At 43.5% G+C, this 20713-nt stretch overlaps 1 protein-coding gene across 6 annotated transcripts in view; it reads left to right on the top strand.

Annotated features, from left to right (window-relative positions):
- Positions 1-20713, top strand: part of ARID1A (AT-rich interaction domain 1A) — a 69869-nt gene that overhangs the window by 6291 nt on the left and 42865 nt on the right. For 5 of the 6 annotated variants that reach the window (XM_089898417.1, XM_089898416.1, XM_089898415.1 and 2 more), the window contains exon 2: positions 19571-19783. The exons of the other annotated variant lie outside the window; for it this stretch is intronic. In XM_089898417.1, coding sequence (XP_089754543.1) covers positions 19571-19783 — 213 coding nt within the window. The remainder of the gene's footprint in view (positions 1-19570; positions 19784-20713) is intronic. 6 annotated transcript variants of the gene reach the window in all.

Below are 20713 nucleotides of genomic sequence, written 5' to 3'. Positions count from 1 at the left end.
TTCCTGAGACTGGAACAGGAACAGGAAAAGCTAAGCGTCTCAGGGTCAGCTTCATAGGTGTATTGCCATTTCTCATACCCCTGTTGTTTTTTTAAAACTATGTTGTGTGGTTTGCAGTTGGTCCTGGAAATGCTGTTCTTTCGGCTGTTCTCCAGTATACCAGAATTTCCAATTTTTCTCCTCCTGGTTTAGTAGTTAAAAAGTGTAATTTAGGCATCTTAGAGGTGTGCTAGAAGGAAGCTTCCCTTTATGAAAGAGGGAAAAAGGTAGAGGGAAAGGTGTTTGATAATTCTTTGCTTGACACAGCAGCTTCTTCTCTCTGAAGGAGCCAAGTGTTTCAGAGCTTTGTGTAAATACTTGCTGAGCTGTCAATATGTACCCAGGAGGTTTCTATAGTAAGATGTAAACGGCTCTATAGAATGTTTGACAGGGAAATTAATAAACAGTTTTCAAGCAAAGATAATGCTAGTTTCTTCTCACGTGGTGGAATAAAATAACATTGGAGAAAAAGACTTGGGGGTAGGGAAGAGAGGGTAATGCTGGGGGGTAGAGGTGGGGATGGAGAGCATGGAGATGAGAAGAAATGACCTAAAAGAGGTTTGAAGTGAAAAGATGATGCCCTGGAAGAGAAACCTCCCTGGTTCTGGCTCCATGCTGAGTTCAGGGCACGTGGAGCCCTGTTTAAAATCGGTTGCAGTTTCAGAGTGAAAATAAACAGAAGTTTGGAAAGAAGGTCCTAAGTTTCAGTTAGTGAACTAAGTGTGCTCCTAAAGCTTGCTTTATGAGACTGTGAGTTTTAAATTTAAAGCATTGTTCTTTCAGAACGTTTCTGTAGTTTGGTGAGATGTTTTTAGGGTTGGGTTTGCATTTTTGGAATACCAAAAAGGAAAAAAAAGATACTAGTACTTCAGTGCTGTCCTCAGCCTCTGTTCTGCTTTGGCTCGCAGGATTATAAGCCCACTCCTCCAAGGGCCAGGTTTAATTTTTTTACTTAATTAATTAATTTATTTTTGGCTGCATTGGGTCTCCGTTGCTGCGTGCGGGCTTTCTCTAGTTGTGGTGAGAGGGGGCTACTCTTCATTGTGGTGCGCGGGCTCCTCACTGTGGTGGCTTCTCTTGTTAGGGAGCACGGGCTCTAGGCGCACGGGCTTCAGTAGTTGTGGCACGTGGGCTCAGTAGTTGTGGCTCACGGGCTTAGTTGCACCAGGCTTAGTGGGATCTTCCTGGACCAGGGCTCGAATCCGTGTCCCCTCCTGCATTGGCAGGTGCTTTTTAACCACTGCGCCACCAGGGAAGCCCGGGCTGGGTTTAATTTATGTAACTTTTACTGGACTCCTGTGCATCACTTATTTTTTGTTTGTTTGTTTTTGTTTTTGTTTGCGGTACGCGGGCCTCTCACACCGCTGTGGCCTCTCCCGCTGCGGAGCCCAGGCTCCGGGCTCACGGACCCAGCCGCTCCGCGGCATGCGGGATCCTCCCGGACCGGGGCATGAACCCGTGTCCCCTGCATCGGCAGGCGGACTCTCAACCACTGCGCCACCAGGGAAGCCCCATCACTTATTTTTATGTTAAAATTAATGCCCCAGGTTCCTGGGTCATTACAGTGTTTGCGGACTCGCTAAGTCCTGCCTGAAGGGTTATGTGAGTAGATTCAATCTTTGTTTTTAAAATTGCCATTTTAGGATTAAAAACGTTTCTGGTTCTTCTGGTGAAACATTCTTTTTATGGAGGAGGAGGTATTTTAGAAGTGTTTTATCTGTCTGCCTATCGTACTCTCCCTTGGTAGCCTTGTGAGATGACCGGATTTACTTTCTCAAAGTCTCTTTTTAAACGTAATCCACTGACTCTGACACCATTGTTCTTCACAAGAAGTGTTTTTTAGGCCAGAGTCCTGGAAGTGCCTTTTTGACTCAGCATAGTAGTAGGGAGTATGAATGTAATTATGGCCCTGACCATAATTTTTAGTTAGGTTCAGCTAACTTACCAAAGGCTATCAGCTTGTTTTAAAACAAGATACAAAAACTTGGGTTGACGCTGACATTGATTGCCCAGGCCTTTCCCCAGTATGGTGGTAGGGAGGGTATTAGAACTTCAGGCTTGTTGCTGAGAGCATGATTTCTAGCTCAGGGGGCTCTGGAGATTCAAATGGGGGTGGGATGTAGCTCTTTGTGAACATACCTACTAGATACTAGGGAGGGACTTAAAAGATAGAGGCAGTATCTGCTTCAGAGGAATTTCGTTTTCTTGGGAAGCATGCTTACGTGTACACATTTGGAAAACTTGCAAAGCAGGGTTTTACAAATGGATACAGACCAAACTATAAGTGTATGGGCTGAAGGAATCTGAGAATAAGGAGCAATCACATTTGGGCAGAGTAAACCTGGGACAGCTTTCCAGAGGCAGTGATTTGTGAAGTTAAATGTCCAAGAAGGGGAAAGTTAAAATATTAATTTGCTTTTTCATAATGCTACTCTGAGTTTCATGGGCTTTATAGAATTCAAGTTACACATCCATCCCCAGACCTGTAGTTGTCTCATTCTGGTGACTTTGAGAATTTGGACTGTAACCAGTTCCATGAAAGAGAGTGGTTTCAGGGTCTTAGTGGTTCCTGTGGTTATGTGGGGCCTTTAGTACAACCTGCCAAGTTCTTGGCTAGTTCAGAGGCTCTTTTGTAGTAATTTTGGGTTTGGAAGGTTGTGTCACCTTCAGAGTTGTGTGCCCTGGACAACTCTACAGTGATAGTCGTTCAACTTTGGTTAGAGAGCCTGAGTTTTTTCTTTTTCGGCAAAGTTAATTGACCTTTCTTAAAACAGGAGCCATGAGGTACCTGTCTGGACTCAGGCTGCTGCTGTTTCTGAAGGTTTGGGAGCTGTGCTCAAGCTGAGTTGCTTGGATCAGACCTTATATTGAGGGTTGTTGGGTGGGTAAGCCTGCACATATGCAGTTTGCCCATCTGTTCACAGAAATGGTCTTTAATATTGTTTTTGATTAGGTTGGCTGTGGCCAAGAAGCTCATAAATGCTGCAAACACATGCTCATTCCTTATGGGAGCCTCTGAAATGTAGTGATTTTGGTTTCTCTTTACCTGCTAGTCCATGTGTGATTGGATCCCATGTGATTTCTGGAACTTTTCAAATGGTAAGTGGATGCTTAACAACTGAAGATGCATGGAGGGTCCAGTACCAGGCTACTACAGTGCTTCCACCTGGAAGAGGAGGGTAGGTTACACTGTTCCAGTATAAAGATATGGAGTCTTGAATACAGATTCTAGTTTGGAAATATCTCTTCCACCATCTTTACCTTGCCATTCTGGCATTTTGCGAAAGTGAGTTTCCAGTAACTCAGAATTGGGCACAGTGGTTCCAGCAAGTGTGTAGGGGCTTGAGATGAACTCCTTAGTCAGTTCAGGTTTTAAGAATCCAAGTTGGGGTGAATGTTGACTTAACTGCCTTGAGTATTCTTCCCTGAACTTGCTCTTCCCCCTGTTTAAATGGATGGCATTAGTATTTATTGAATTTGAAGGGACATCTGAGTGAACTTTTATTTTTGTTAGTCATTTGTGCATACTAGAAGATGGTCTTGGGACAGGTTGAGTCTGTATTTCCCAGTGGCTTCTGCATTTTCTAAGGGTGGACTGCAGTGGGAAGAAGTCTAATGCCAAGAATGCATTCCAACATGCTGCAGAGTAGGAAATTTGATCCCTAAAATGTTGACTTAGTGTTGGTTATGGTACATATTAGAAATCACTCAGTAATCCAGGACAGATTTTTGTCGTCCTCCAGGAAGTTAATGTTGGTATGAAATACTAAGGGGCTTTGGGCACTGGGCTATGCGCTCTGCAGGCCCAGAGTGCTGCTTGAATATGAAGAGGAAATGTGCCATGTGCTTTTTTTTTTCTCTTTTGCATTTGGGCTTCCTTATGGCTTCATTGCTTCTGGGTTCGTAAGTCTGCAATGTTAGGTATTAGACTTCCTCCTCCCTTGGCACTGGCACGTTCATGATTTTTTTGTGGCTCATCACCAGCAGCCAAGATTTTTGTATGCTTTTCCCTCTTAAACTTGTTAGCTTTCAGCTTGCTTGTTTATAGATGTCTCTGTTAAAAGGAACTCCCCCCTCAAGATCTAGCACCAGCATGACGGCAGCAGGGGAGTTTAGGGATTGGTGTGATATTTGAAAACCCATTTGCTGTGTGCTTAGTGTCTTTATTTTGCCTCCTGTTTTCCTTGAGGTCACAACTTGCATGAGTGCATCTGGGTCCAGCTGTTTATTCTCAACTGACTGGTGCCTGGTGTACTTTGACTTTAAGAAGAGTGTGAGTTCAGCCACGTGGTAGAGGATTAAAGGCTACATCGTGCTGGGTGCTTCCTTTAAGAGGAAACAGATATGTCTTTGGGCTCTTCTTGCCCAGTGATTTCCCCTCTCTCTTGGGTAGACCTTATTACAGCTTTCTGTTGTTCTTAGAGAACAAATCACCTGAGCAGAATGCTGGGAATTGGTTGCTCTTTGTTACTACATCTTTTCTGGTGAACACAGATGGCTTTCTCTCTTGCCTTTTGGACAAGATTCTGTTCTGGTTGGAAGGTGATGGAGTTTCATGGCATTAGTTTAGGAGTGTGAAACTCTTGATTCACATTCGGATAACCTGCCTTTCGTTTCCAGACTTCTAACTTTTTACCTGTTTAGGAATCTGGGCTGCCAAAGATATTAATAAGGATTTGGGGATCAATTCTGTAGGTAGTTTGTCCACAACTTTGTCCTGGGCCAGGGGTAGGCCAGGGACCTCACTGAGTTCCCTGTTTTCAAGTGATGGTGTGTTGGGGGTGAATATTAATGATAATTAACCATGTAGTTGAGTACTTGCTATGTGCCAAGCACTATGCTTGGGTCTCTCCATGAATTTCTTTATTTAATCTTCACAATCATGAGAGGTGGGTTCTAGAGTTATTCCTCCCACTTTACAGATGAGGAAGTAGAGTAAGAATGAGAAATTCGCCCTAGGACAAAAAACTAGTAAAAGGTAGAGTTTAGGTTTGAATCAAGGTTTGTCTGATTCTCCAGAGCTGTGTAACATCATAAAATACTAAGTTTGCTTCTCCAAAATAAATTATTCAAGCACTAGACCTTGTCGGGACATTATTTTTTGCACTAATCTAGAACTCTTTTTTTAAAAAAACTATTTAGTTATTTAGGCTGTGCCAGGTCTTCATTGCGGCATGCGAGACCTTTAGTTGCAGTGTGCATGTGGGATCTAGTTCCCCGACCAGGGATGGAACCTGGGCCCCCTGCATTGGGAGCTCAGATTCTTAGCCACTGGACCACGAAGGAAGTCCCTAGAACTCTTAAATGGGGTGAAAGACTGAAAAGCCTTTAGTTACAGTTTGACATTATGCCTAGATTTCTGTCCCATCCATCTCTTCCATTTAGAATTTTATTTAGGTTTTTGATGAATGTCTGTATGATCCCGATGGTAAGAATTGGCAGGATTTGGTGCTTAGGCCCTTTTCTCTTTGAGAGTGGGGATAGAGGTAGGATTCAGGCTCAAAGATAGAGCCCTTCACTTTGACCTAAATGAGAGTAACTTGCATTATGAAAATATTTGCAGAGTGATTTTACTTTCTAGAACTTGGAGTACTCACTGGAGAGATGAGGATTATTGTCTTAATTTTCCACTTCAGGGAAGTGAACACGTAAAGGTTAAGTGCCTCACACAGTTTCATGTCAGAGTCAGCTCTAAAAGCGAGGTTTAAAGTTCCCTTAGGCTGTGTGACTTGAGGCAGGTCACTTCTCTGAATCTGTATCCTCAACTGTATGATAAGGAAAAATATCTACTTGCAGCTGTAGTAAACGTTAAATAACATATATGTAAGTATTACTTGTTATCCAATAAAATTCGAACACAGCTCCTAGTTGGTAGAGGCCCCTGCTTGAGAGGGGGATAGAATTGAATGGTTAAAGACAGACAGCATTAGTCTGTGCTGAATTAAAAGCTATCCCATAGTTTTTACCTGGGCCCATAGCATTTTTACCTGGGCCCTGTTTAGAAATGCAGATACTCATCCAGAGGTACTGAATCCAAAACTCTGGCAGTATGTTTTAACAAGACCTCCAGGCCACTATAATGCACACTCAAGTTTGAGAACTACTGGATTTATGCTCAGCTAGGCTACAGAATATATCTGAAATACCTGAGGGGCTTCTTCCAAATTATACCAAAGGCTAATGTTTCAGATGTATCTGCCCTTCCCATGATGTTGAAAGTGTGTTATTGGTTGGAGAAAAGGTTAAAAGTGCTAGGGGTTGGGGGAGAAGAAAGAAAATACTTTTGAGATGGAGCTTCTATACAGTAATGACACACTCTGTTTGTTTGTAGGGCCTGGGGACTCCCTGCCCTCCGTTTCTCTTTTAGCTCTTTGGTGGCGTAGCATGAGGATGGTTCTGGTTTGATGAAGGTGGAAAAGCTCATTTTAGGGTGGTGGCCTCCAAGTATGACCAGTTGATAAAACTGCCCAAAAAAGTCGTTCTTGAAAATGCTCCTCAGAGGCTAGTATTTGAAACCTTAATTAAATGCCATGATATCCTTTCTGCTCGTTGATGGCCAGCTGATCTGGGAATTTGGTGGTCTCTGAGTAGACCATTCTTAATGACTTCCCTCTGTCTCTCATCCTCCACCCCTCAGTGCCCCAGTGGCCACCTTGAGTTTTGCTGTGATTCCTTTCCTTGTGTCCCTTGTTGTGAAGTCCTAGTAAATAAACCCTCTAAGAAGACTCCTGACAAGTTGCCCCATCTCTGAAGTGGATGAGGTCTCTTTGAGGAATGGACATTTGAGCCAAAACCTGTCCCTAGTTGTATGACTTAATAAGGATTGTGCTTGGCACAGAGATGGAAGTTACAGAAATGGTCAGATAATAAACATTAATAATGCAAAGACCAAGTGGAGAACCAGTTCATGGGGGCTTTCTGAAAACCTGATGTGGTTTCTGAATCCTTCCCATTAAAAACATGTTTCCTGTACCAGACCTCTTTTCCCTCCTGCCTGAGAAGGGAAGCTGTGATCACTGTGACCTGGCTGCGATGAAGGCAGAGGCTTCCAGGAGGCAGTATGCTGACAGTTTGATCTGTGATTTGATATTTGTACAGACAATACTCTGGTAGTCATATGTTCCGTGTGTGTGTTTTTGTGTTCTAGACTCACTTTATCATCCCTCTGCCATTCAGCTTTATTTTCTCTCTGTTCTTGTTCTTTTCCTTTTTCATTCTTTCTTTTGGTTTCTAACTCTGTTAGTAGAATGCAAAGCACATGGAGACTTCAGTAGCTTTAACACACCAGAGCTGACAAAATGTCTTAAGAGAACCGGAGAGGCAATTTATACCACTTTCAGATCAACATCGTTTCAGTGAAGATTCCTGGTATCTGCTTACCTCTGTTGGAATGGCCTGGCTAACTAGAGGCAGGACGTGTCTTTGTCTAATAAACTAAGAAACAGAAGTTTCCTAGATGATCTCTCCCTCTTCTCTTTTCTCACCTTATTGCCTTTGGTCTGGAGACTTTCTTAGCCCTCCTTAATCTGTTTTGGGGGTTCTGTTGGTCTAAGACAGATTTGTAACGTTCTTGTTTTTCTTTCTAGTCTGTGATTTGAATCTTCTGCTTTCCCAGTGCAGCTTTGAATTGGCTTCTTTAAAACCCCTACATAAAACCTCAAGTGACCAATATGTGGTCTCATTATGGTATTTTGGGTTAAAATAAAATGAGATTGAGATTGCCTTATTCAAGGCACACAGAATTTCCCTTTGGTAAATGTGTCTGGGTGAGTGAACACAGCAATCTCAAAAGAGTGTATGAGCCAAAACAGACTTGGGGGGTGGTACGGATAAATATTAGCTAGATTTCCATAGCTTAGCGTGCCAAGTATTCATCCCAATTTGATTATACTGGCCACAGATAGCAGGAAAGACAGCTGGTAACTTTGGTCTAGTCTCATGCATTTCTCGTATAAATGATGAAGCCAGGGTCTTCAGTACACATTTGTGTGGACAGTGGTGTAGAGGAGGGGAGGTCAGTACCAATGTACTTTTGGAGCTCTGAAAAGAATAGGAGAATCTATAGTACTCTATGGCTTTTCATTCAGGGAACTGCTGACCTTAAAAAAGCCTGAGGATTTGGAAGCATCTATAATCTTAATAAGGTAGGCTGTGCCCTTGGCCGTTCTTTAACTTATTTTATTGTGCCTGTTATAGTGGACATAGGGGGACCAAGGGAAAGGCTGGCATTTTTGGAAAGTGGTCCAGGGCAGCCCTAGGAATTAATGAAAGTGCCATGGCTGCTGCTTCTCAGTGTCTTTATCAAAATATAGTACTTGATTGGATTGATTACAATCAAAGCATGATGGCAAACAGATTCCCCTACTGCATGTGAATCAAGTTCCTACAGCTAAGTGATGTCACAGATACCTTTTTTAGTATAGAAGGAAAAACTTGGGCAGAATGTAAAACTGTGCACTTAGAGAAATTTAGAACCTTTTTATATGACCCATGCCAGACCAAGTTTGGAGTTACAGATAAAGTAAAAGGAACGGGGGAAAAGAGAGCTTTTTAAAGGAGAAGGCAAGGAGGCCTTCAAGTTTTTTGGCTAGAAGCAGGTTTTGCCTTTGCCTTTTTTGTCTATTTTTGAGCAGTTATCTGTAAAGCAATTTAACATATGGAAGAGGGAGTAGTATTTTAGAAACTAGGTCAAAAGAACTAGGTGTGATTTAGAAGTGTTGTCTTTACTGAAAAGTTGATATATACTCTCCTGGGTAAAGCTCTGTTTGAAAGGCTATGTGCCCCTTGCCTCTCCATGTATCCCTTAAGTGTACCATATCAATTCCTGATAAATGACAAATAGGTAGGGAAGAAAATGTCTAAACCTACTTAGTGCTTCATTCTTAACCTACTCAGTTGGGCTGCGGTCCATCCACAATAAGGTCCTTTCCCTAGTAGAAGCACCAAAGGATGGTTTGTGGGAGGAAATACTTTTTTCTGATGTCAACCCATAACACCTCGTGTGGGTAGTCAGGTCTGTATATTGTTAAGTTTTTAATTATTAAGCATATACTGGAAGGCAGTATACCAACCTGTTTTCCTTGTATACCATCAGGTTTTCTTGGACTTTGATCATATGCCCCATTTCTCAAGAATTTTCAGGATAAGAACTTTTTTTTTAGCTCACTTAATTGTCCGGTCCTGTTACTGAAATATTGTCTAATTTAAAGCATACAATAGTTGGGACTTGCCAGTGTAAGAAATCTTGTGGCAAAACTTCTTTTGAAAAACCTGTGAGTACCTACCTACCACTGGCAGTTGCTTACAGTAATGTAACAGCTACTTAAGGAGCTTCTACAGTGTATCAGGCAACAGGGTTCATAATGCCATGGAGTACTTTCTAGTAGGGAAAGATATAAATAAATAATCACAAATAACTATATAATTATAATTGTATTAATGCACTGGGGAAGTACCGCCTTCAGTAAATTATTTTCCAACTATTTCATAAAGTAAATTTTTATTTATGATTACCTTGGCTAGTGGGTGACTTTGTACTGTTGAGCTCTTGGGATAGGTACCAGTCAGTTCTGATTCCCTTTCCCATCACTGCTCCAGGGTCAATTGTTACAGGAAATTCTCCATCTCAGACTGGACTTGTAATGGGCTAGAGTCCATTATTTCTCAGTGAGGCTCTTCTTTGTGTGGAGATGCATTGCAGGACATTTGGCATCCTGCTCCCCAGGTAACAAATGCCGGTAATACCACAGAATCGCTGTGATAACCTAAAAGGCACTTTCATACATTGGTTTCCAAACACTTCTCAGGGGCTAGTATTGCCCTGGTTGAAAACCGTTGGGCTTTACTGTCAGGATTCTTGGAAGGAGCTATTGAACAAATTCCTTTGGGAGAACAGACTGAAAGTAGGTAGAGCTTGAGAACTGGACTGGTCAACCCTTTTGGTGTCTAACTTGTGTGTGTTTGTGTTTAAATTTTCTTTATTTTTAAAAAATATTTATTTTTGGCTGCATTGGGTCTTCGTTGCTGTACATGGGGGCTACTCTTCGTTGCAGTGCACCGAAGTCGTCTTATTGCGGTGGCTTCTCTTTGTTGCAGAGCACAGGCTCTAGGCACGTGGGCTCAGTAGTTGTGGCACACAGGCTTAGTTGCTCTGCGGCATGTGGGATCTTCCTGGATCAGGGCTCGAACCCATGTCCCCTGCATTGGCAGGTGAATTCTTTTTTTTTTCTTTTTTGCGGTACGCGGGCCTCTCACTGTTGTGGCTTCTCCCGTTGCGGAGCACAGGCTCCGGACGCGCAGGCTCAGCGGCCATGGCTCACGGGCCTAGCCGCTCCTCGGCATGTGGGATCTTCCCGGACCGGGGCACGAACCCGTGTCCCCTGCATTGGCAGGCGGACTCTCAACCACTGCGCCACCAGGGAAGCCCGGCAGGCGGATTCTTAACCACTGCACCACCAGGGAAGTCCTGTAGTATTCTTGTTTTTTAAGTAGGTATTTTGAAACTGCTTTCAGCTCCATTCTGCTTTTTCTCCTATTGAGTATGGAGAGAGGGAAGTAATTTATTTGATTGTTAGTTAACTTCTAGTTGACCACTTTGGGTTTCTGGTCTTGAGTGTGTGGGACCAGACCTGGGTCTGGTTTCTAAGCTTTATTGCTTAGAAATTTGGGACTTGTGTAGGATGATAATAGCTAACATTTTGGGTGCTGGAGGTTATAGCAATCAAACACAGACACATACCTTGTATTCTAGCCTTGTAGCTTATACTAGTCTAGGATATAGACTTTAAACAAGATAAATAAGTAAACTTTAGTATATAGTATGCTTAGTGATATGTGCTCAGGAGCAAAGTTAATCAGGGATCAACTATAAGAAGTGTGCAGGATTGAAATCTTAAATGGGTACACCAGGGGAGGCCAAAATGAAGTGATATTTGATGTGAGAGAGCTATACTAATACCTGAGAGAAGAAAGAGTATTCCAGGTGGAGAGATCAGTGAATACAAAGACTCTGAGGCTGGAGCATGTCCAGCTGGTTTGAAGAACAATGTTTTGTTTCGTTTTAATGTATTAACTTATTCAACCCTGAGGGTGCTACTACTGCCGTCTCTATTCTGTTGATGTAGAAACTGAGGGACAGAGAAGTTGAAGGCATTGTGGAGGCAGAGCTCTTAGGACTTACTGTGTTGAACCAAAGCGTTTCCTCTCAGCATGAAAGAGGTTAGGAATTGCCAAGACCTCTAGAATTCCACTTTCTCTTTCACAGTCCCCTTTCTTTTCCTCTTTTAAAGTAGGAAAGTTTGTTTTACACACGGATGTCTACCTTCCCGGAGTTTATGTTCTAATCTAGGATACAGACGGTGAACAAGGTAAATAAGTAAAGCATATAGTATTGTTAGTAATAGGTGGTCAGGTGAACAAGGCAGTTGGGGATTAAGTATAAGAATTTGGGAAATCTTGGCTTTGAGAATGCTGCTTATTTGGGAATCTGAGGTCCGTTCCTAGTTTTTCTCTATTGGCCAGGCACTGCCCTCTTCAGACCATAGGTTGGCTAAGGAAGCTGAAAGTGCATCTGAGTTCTAGGGTCATTCTGTGCTGGAGATGGGAGGAGATTTGGAGGGAGGCCATGCAGCCCAAATGCTCCCAGACTGGACATGAGAATTGCCTGAGGAGATTCCTGGCCCCATCCCAGAGCTGCTGATTCAGAATCTAGAGGGCGGGATTCAAGTGTGTAGCTGAAGAGGTTAGGTACAGCCTGATTAGTGCCTACCCCTCTCTCCCCAGTTGATCAGAGAACTGGGATTGAAACTCAGGCATTCTCTTAGTCTAGTGTACTCTTTTCACCGTGTTGTAATGCTGTCTTACTCTTGAGATTAAAAAGTTGTAAACAAGGGGATGTTTAATTTTATCAAATGGCATTTCATTCTTGTTTAATCATTGTCTTGGGGCCTTACTGTTTTATATATTATATACCTGGGTTTTAAGTAGTACCTGAAGAATTCTTTCTCAAGAAAGTATGTGTCTTTCTTAGAGGCTTTTGTAATTCATTGGAAATTGGGAGAAATTGGTTAGCTAAGTTTGGTCTTCCGAAAAAGGGATCATCATTTTTGGAAGAGCACTTTCTCTTTGAAAGGTGGCTAATGAAAGTGCTCTGGATGAGAAGAACTTTATCATTTGTTGGGGAATTTATTACTTTAATGCTCTACTTGCTTTATTTGAAGAGCTCTTTCAGGACCCAGCGAAGAAATAAAGAAATGCCAGCCACCTGGTTGTGGTTTTTCTGTCACGCCTCTTCTGGGGGACAGCTGCGAGGTGGTTATTACGGTTGGCTCTCATAATTTGTTTGAGTTTTGTGGAAGATTCAGTGACTTTTCGCCCTTTGGTCTCTTTTTTCTACCCTTAGTGAGTGTTTTTCTGATTTTCTGGTCTGGAAAGATGGAGCACAGTAGCCTAAATACCTCTGAGCCAGGGAGAGAGCCAGGCATCTTGTCTTGTTCTCTATCACATTAGAGACAGTGTGGGTTGGAAGGTCCTGAGTCTGTTGTCAGGTTGCAGCCCCTCCTAGGAGTTCCGTCAGCTTGATGCTTCAGGTCATGTCTTTGAAATGGGCTCTTACTTAAGGCTGCAAAGGGGAATGTGCCCTGATCTTCAAGAACCGTTTCTGTAAACAGAATGGGGTAGATAGAACTTTTAATTGACTTTGGGTTTTTTTATTTATATTCAACTTGGACACTTACGGAACGTTGAAAGAATTTTTTAAAAAACTGTCTCTTTCAGGTGGTAGTTGTAAACTAGTTGTTGGTAATTCCTCTCTCACCATAGGCATATGGCCAGCTTGTTGAGAACTGGAATGAACTAGAACTAAAATGAAAGAATTGTTTTCAGTCTCTTGTGAAGTAGAAAAATGGGGTGTGATTCTCAGGTTATGAATGATAAGAAACATAGGCTGAGTGGGTTGATCTCCTGGGTCAGGTGTTGGTATATCTGATGAGAGATTTTTATTTTCTTATCATCAGTATAGCTTCAGGAAATCAGTGATGTCTCCGGTGAGGTCAAATAGGAAGTGAAGAATCTCTTGTTATCCTGGGTCACATAAACAGTGGGCACATGACTGTTTAAATGCAAAACAAAATGAAGGGAAGGAATCTCCTTATTTTAGGAGGCAGGGTCTGGGGATAGAACTAAATGCAGGTTTCTGGGCAGTTTTTCCTTGATTGGGGTTGGGCCCCTAGACCAGTCTTCAAAGCCATGAAGTGTACTGGAGGAGTGAGAAAAAAACAGGACGAGGATACAGATGTCTGTGTGGCTGGGGAGGGGGGCACTGTGAGAATGAGTTATGCTGGTCAGCTCACGTGTATCGGGGTGCAAAGGGTGGTTCTCTCTATGGAATCTACTCTGTCCTTCCTCAGATCTGAGTGTGGGGCCACGTGGAGCTTGCGGGAAGCTGAGAGCACGTTGGTTGGGAGAGGCCTTAACTTTTGTATTTATCCCTGCCTGGAATGCTCCTCAGTAGGGGAGCGTCCCATAGGGAAACTGGATCAACAGCTGCCGCCTGTCCCTGTAATCACAGGAAGCCAAGGCTGGGTGCCTTTGTATGGGAGCTCCACAGCCAGACAATAGTTTGTGCTGGCGGGGCCATGTGGCGAGTCACGTGACCTGGGGCTGTTTTCTGCCGGGGTCCTTACCCATCTGTTCTTTCGGCTCTTTCTGGGTTATCAGGCGCCAGTCCAAGTCCTCCCAGGCAGCCAGCTTCATGGCCAGAGATTACGAGCACTAACCTTCCTGGCAGGGGTGGTGTGGCTTCGCGTTTATGCAGATTAGCCATGTGTTTCTCACTTCAAGGCGTTCCACAGGAAAAGCCTTTTCCTGTGTTTGGCTCTCAGTGGGCGGTTCCCAGCTTACTGTACTGGGACTCAACGAGCAGCAGGCGAGCACGAGAGGGATCACAGTACACGGGCCCCTCCCATTCCACCTCCAGTGCTACGTCACCGCAACACAACCGCTCGAGCTCTCAGACTGTTGGTGTCATTCATTCGGTGCCAAGATTGCTTTAAAAAATTCCCTTGGCCCCAGTTCAAACAGGAGTACAGCTGGGATGTGTTAGATTTTAGGCAGTCTGCCCTCAATTTGAGATGAGTTATAAATAGCAGTGCCGACTTCCTTAACTACCGCTCTCTGAGGTAAAATGCAGGTTAATTACTGTGGGAATCAATTAGGTGGTTCTTTTGGTTAAAGAGCCAGGGATGCTTTTTTTTATTGTTGTTATTAAAAGTCATACAACAAATCTGGCCAGGAATAAATTGAAAGCGCAGTGAGTAAGAAATAATATTCTAGGTTTCTACTAGCCTCAACTAGTTGGCATTTAGGGTGACAGGACAAGTGGTAGTCAAGACTTCTGCTTTCTGATGGACACATTTTTGGCAGCCCGGTCCATCTCTCTCCAGTCATGTTCTTGCTGGTCCTTGGGTACCAAATCTGGCTCCTTTGGTTTGCTACACGGTCACTTCCTTTCTGCATCTTTGGATTGGGACTGAAGCCTGGAACTTTCCTCAGTTGGACTTTTATTTCAAGAAAATTAAGAAGTTTCTCTTTCCTGGTGCCACTGCATGTGGTGTGGTGCATTTTGGTGAACAGTATCTCTCACTTTGAAGTTGGAGTCCCTGGCCCCGCCTTCTCTGCTCTCTTCTCAATCAGTTGTGATCAGAAGTTGGAGAATTTGAAGTCCAGTGTGTTATATCTCAGCAACCCCTTAGGTCGTTATGGCTTTCCTTGGTGCAATAAGAAGTTGTAAGGGATTCCATTAGCCCTCTGATCTGGAGGGGCTTTTAATTCCATTTGCTTAGAGCAGGGGATCTCTGTGCAAGTGGTTAGTCTGTAAGCTGTTTGTTCTGAATATATTCAAAGGGACCAGCCTGCTAGGCATCCTTGCCTTTGATGCCTAGGGAAACTGCAACTTTTGATGCATTTCATTTGGCAGGCAGTTTGTAACACGTCCAGTGATCTGGAAAGAGATAAGTGGTGAATAGAGATGGGGGTTTTCTTATGGCTCTTTTCCTCTTTTTTATTTTTATTTTTTATGAATGCAGGAGAGTATATAGCAGGGGGCCCGACTTCCCTGATCAAGGGGGCAGCATTTTCCTCTCAATTATGTGTCTTTGTGGCAGAGCCTTTGCTTTTGAAGTGTAATCACAGTAATCTACTCCTGTGGTTTCCCATTGAAGGGATTTCCTCTCTGTCTTTCCCAGAGAGGAATCTCTGGCTCTTTGGTGTTTCCCATCCTCTGCCTCTTCCTTGGTGCCTGCAGACTGCTGATACTGGTTTTTCTATCTTGTATGTAGTAGGGATTTTTCTCGGCTGAAATTGCTACTTTCCAAAAAAACTGATTAGTGAAGATTGAAGGCCCCTTCTCTGTTATGAAAGATTGGAAGATGACGTTTCATCTATAACTGCAAATCACAGATCTTTCACAACGGTTTTAAATGTCAGAAGTGTGAGTTCAGTCCCTGCCTACCTCCCCCTCTGATATGAGCAGGTGTTTACCTTTGACATGAGACCAGAGTAATCTGGTTGAACTGAATATATTTTGGTTGCTAAGCTGTGTATTCCGTTTATTATAACCCTTTAGTGAAGGGAAGGGGTCAGAAATCTGATGTGCAGGAAAGGGAAATGTCTTAATTTCATTTTTTAGAATAAGAATTCTTTGAACTTGCGTTTATTTTTAGTCTGCAAGGAATTTCTAAAGTAATGGAAGAATCCTTGAACCCTTTAGTAGCTGTCCTCTATTGGGAGTGCAGGCACCCTGATGTGAGACATGGGGCGGGGGTGGTGGGTAGGGGGGAGTAACTTGCCTTTAGCCTTTTGTTTTTAAGCAGTGTGTTTGTGGATGCCTGTGTGGTTTGAAGACCTCTCTGGTTATAGGAGAGAGGCACTTAAGGATGGCACTTAAGAGTCTCCTCAGAGGTGTGCTCATTCTTCCTTGACTGTTTGTTCTACCCTCCCCTTTGCTTTTTCAGTTCAGTCCCCATTTTTTTCTGCCCTCAAAGTCATAACCTGGTTTAGGGTTTAGGGGTGTCCCTGGCCCTTTGGCTAGGTGGTTTAATCTAGGCTTTCTTCCCATAGTATCCCCTACCCACTTCTTAAAGTAGGGCAGCCTGGCACAGTGAAGTTCCTGAGCCCTAGTTCTGCACTTGGGGTCTTTCGGGGGACTTTGAAGATAAAATACCTGATCTCCGATTCCTGAGAACTTAGTCTCGAGAGATGCAGTCAGTTAGCTGGACAACTAAGTGCTAAACCTATGATTCTGACTGATTTTACAATAGGACATTTAGAAGTGTGAAAGAACAGAATGTGCTAAAGAAGTGGGAAGTGGCTTCATGTTGAAGGGTTGGGTTTCTGCTGGTGGAAGCCATTGTGGACAGGAGGGCATGGCAGGGTACTATTGCGTAGAGCTGGACATGTGGGAAGTCTGGCATGAGGCTGAAAAATGCGGAGAACTGGAGCATGTGGCACATTTTAGAGCCAGGCAGAAGCACTATTTATCATTATTGATAATAGCTACTATTCATTGGGTGTTTAAGTACCAGGCACTGTGTGAAGTGTGTTATGTGCATTTTATGTTTTTTGGCTGTGTTGGGTCTTTGATGGTGCACGTGGGCCTTCTCTGGTTGCGGTGAGTGGGAGCTACTCTTCGTCGCGGTGCGCAGGCTTCTCTTGTTGCGGAGCACGGGCTCTAGGCGCGCGGGCTTCAGTAGTTGTGGTACATGGGCTCTAGAGCACAGGCTCAGTAGTTGTGACGCACGGGCTTAGTTGCTCCGCAGCATGTGGGATCTTCCTGGACCAGGGCTCGAACCCGTGTCCCCTGCATTGGCAGGTGGATTCTTAACCACTGCGTCACCTAGGAAGCCCCAGTTATGTGCATTTTAGTTAAAGAATTGATGTGCTCAAGGTCAGTGACAAGAGTTAGGATTTGAACCCAAGTCTGTCGATTTATTACTTTCTTTGCTCTTTCTATTTGATACTGTACATGATGTAGTAGGTAGGAAGTTTGGGGCTGTTGTTGAGCAGGGAGAGGTGAAAATGATTTGTGAGTATTGCTCTAGAACTGTGCAATCCAATATAACCACCAGCTACATGTGGTTATTTGAATTTAAAGTATATAAAAAGAATTCAGTTCCTCAATCACACGAGGCATATTTCAAGTACTTAATAGTCACACAACACAGAAAATTTTATGGGGCAGTGTTTCTCTAGATCACTGGTTCTCAGCTAGTAATATATATTAGAACTAGGGAACTTCCTGGCAGTCCAGTGGTTAGGACTTGGCGCTTTCACTGCCGTGGCCTGGGTTCAATCCCTGGTTGGGGAACTAAGAACTAAGATCCCACAAGCCATGCATTGCCCGCCCCCCACCCCCACACGAATCATCCAAGGATCTTAAGGGGTTTAGGGGGAGGGAGCCCAAGCCTTTCTAGACTCGCTAAATTGGAATCTCTAGGGAGAGGCCCAGGCATTTGTGCAGCTTCTCACATCTGATCGGTAGCTGTGGTTAATAGCTCCTGCTCTAGAAGCTCCGTAGTAACCATGGTAATGACTGCCCCTTGTGTGTTGAGGAGATCTAGACTGACAGAGATACCCAGAGTGGGCTGGTCTCTGTTCAGCAAATGTAGTCTCTTCACCTGGGGGCCACATGGACAGCAGCTGCAGTCTAGGATAAGATGAGGATCTCCTTGTTATTTGCGGCATGATGTGGCTGTGTAAGCCCCTGAGCTCTTTGTAGGAGAGAATGGTGATGTTTTGGCTCCATTGCCAGGTGTATCTGGGGAAAACCACATGCTATTTATTACTCACTAGTTTGGTTGTTGAATTTGAACTTCCTAAACAGGCCCAAAAGAATCCACGTGGCTCCAAAGTTATGATCGGGAATGTTATTGGAGCTTCTGATACAGAGGCAGGTCTGGGCAAAAATTGTTTAGTTATGATTGTTGGAAATAGCACTTTAATAATATTGACATGTAGTAGTGATTTGGGACACGGTTTTACTATGATTCTCGTAGTTTGGAAACTTGGGAGGTTTCAGTGTTAACCTTTTAAGGTGAGATTTCAGCTGCAGCCTAAAAGAGAACTTCGTTTCTGCTTTTTTTCGGTTAGTATTTAGAAGAATAGTCTCTGTGGCTTTTTATCTTATCCATTTTCCTCATGACAGCTTGACTTCTTCATTATTATAAAACACTTAGGTAGTGTGCTGCAAAAAAAAAATATTAGAATAATTTATTAATTATAGAATAATAGAACCAGAAGGGAGCCTAGGTGTAATCTAGGCCAGTGGTTCTTAAAGTATGGTGGTCCCTGGACCAGCAGCATCAGTATCACCTGGGAACTGCTATAAATGCATATCTTAGGCCCACCCCTCAACCTACAGAATCGTACCCTGGGGATGGGTCCCAGCAGTGTGCGTTTTAACAAGCCCTCCGGGTGATTCTGATGCATTCTGAAGTTTGAGAACCACTGAATTCCTTAATACCTACTCCCCATCCCCAATTTAATTTAAGATTCAGTTTTCAAGTTTTACGTCAGGTGCAGCCCTACTTGGCAACTTGGGTGTATCTATTTAAGTGCTTAGAGATACTCCTTCCCTTCTCACCACGAATAGATATAGGTAGGCATCTCTGGGAGGGGAAAGTGTGCTGGGCCTCTGTTCTACGTAGCTCCAGTAAGATAAAATTATGTCAGAAAGTGAATGAGTTGACTGATCCTGTTGCACCACAAAGAGCTGGAAGTTATGTTTGTAGCCAAATACCTATGAGCTTTGAGGTTCCATTATTGGTACCTCTGCATCTTGTTCTTTAGAGAGACATAATCTCTACCTGCCTTACACCCTCAAGCTCTTGAATATTAAAGGAGGTGAACTTTTCAGTTGAGTTGCACAAGGCTCTAAATAAATTCAGGGTCACAATTCCCTCAACAACTGTAACTTAGCTGTGATAACCCAGTTGGAAGAAAGCATAAATTTAAGTCCTCGTGCCATAGCACAAATGGGCTCTGGATGTGCAAGGAAATAAGTTTCCACTGTTTAAAGAATAAAAACATCTAGAGGCTTGTGTATTTGAATTCCCTACCACAGTATTAAAGCATCAGTTCTGGTGTTATTGAACAGCATCATGGCAGAGTATAGCCGCACCATCCCCTCCCAACTGAAGGGCCTTTGTTCTCATTTTTCTGTACCATAGAGTACGTGTATTCATTGCTCCACACCTGGCCCGTTCCTTGGATCTCAAGTAGTACCACACTTATAAAGTAGTATATAGCTTAGAAGATGCTTTCACAAACCGGTGGTGTTTCCATTTTACATATGACAAAATCAAGGTTCTGAGGAAGGTTAAATGACTTGCTCAAGGGTTATTGGGTCTATACCATTACTTTATTTCATAGTAACTGTTTTCCTTTGTGGTATACAGACCTGTATGCCAAGGTTTGTGTTCATATTGGCTAGAGGACATCAAAGCTTCAGGTTAATGAATTGCTCTTTATTTTGTAGCCATCCAGTCCAATGGATCAGATGGGCAAGATGAGACCTCAGCCATATGGCGGGACTAACCCATACTCGCAACAACAGGGACCTCCATCAGGACCGCAGCAAGGACATGGGTACCCAGGGCAGCCATATGGGTCCCAGACCCCGCAGCGGTACCCGATGACCATGCAGGGCCGAGCGCAGAGTACCATGGGCGGCCTCTCTTATGCACAGCAGGTAGATGTTGACTCCGATTACCTCAATCCTTGTTGCTGTCCAAGATCTGGTCTTCAGCTATAGAATCAGAATGTGTCTTTGGCTTCTAAACCTCTTGAAAGGAACATAGGCCAACTGACTCAGTTAGTTTCACTGTGCTATGTACAAGGCCAAGGTTGTGGTCACCATCGCATGTGTGCTTGAAGGAAAACTGCTCCCTGGCCACCTGCTATACGTATCTGTCTTCTTTGACCTGGCTGGCCTGCTTGTACCCACTGAATGGCGATCTCTGAAGGAAGTGGGAAGAAAGAAAAAGGCAGTGGCTGAGCACCAATCAATCCACTGCTACCAAGAAAAACCGCTCATACCATGTGCCCCGGGGAGAGAAGAGGCCCTTCATGTTCTCAAGGCCTTCAACATACAGCTGTCTGGTTTAAAGTGAATGTTTAGAAGGGACTGGGATTAGCAGGAAAAGGGAAGATTGAGCAGTAAAGATGCTAACAGTGCTATTGCAGATGCTAAGATTTTACTCATCTCCTTTTATCTGACCATCCGCACCATCATCTTTTTATTGCCATTTTTTGTTTTGACAGCATTTTCTACCACTTATATGTGAGTGATATTCATACTGAAAATGGTGAGGGATAGAATATAAGACGTAACTTTACTTCTAAGACTTGAAAGCAAAGTATGCCCTTATATAAAATCACTTTTTTTTTCAATGAGAAAATGGAGGAGAGTTGGGAAGGATATTATTGGTCTTTTTTTCCCCCCTCCTTGCCAGATATATCCCTGGTGCCTAGAGTAGTGCCTGGTAACAAGTAAGCAGGTAGGCTGTCAGATACTTTTTGAATGAAGACTAAATGAAAAAGAGAACCAGGGTAGTTTAGTGATTGGCATACCATCTGGCTTACTAAACCCTAGGTTTTCAGTCGGCTGAGCCAGGCTGCT

Source organism: Delphinapterus leucas, chromosome 1, assembly GCF_059928025.1.
Source record: "Delphinapterus leucas isolate spDelLeu-1000000601 "Yukka" chromosome 1, BTC_Dleu_Yukka2, whole genome shotgun sequence".
Taxonomy (NCBI): domain Eukaryota; kingdom Metazoa; phylum Chordata; class Mammalia; order Artiodactyla; family Monodontidae; genus Delphinapterus; species Delphinapterus leucas.
Note: the sequence above shows the minus strand (reverse complement) of the source record. Positions and strands in the feature narration are given on the sequence as shown.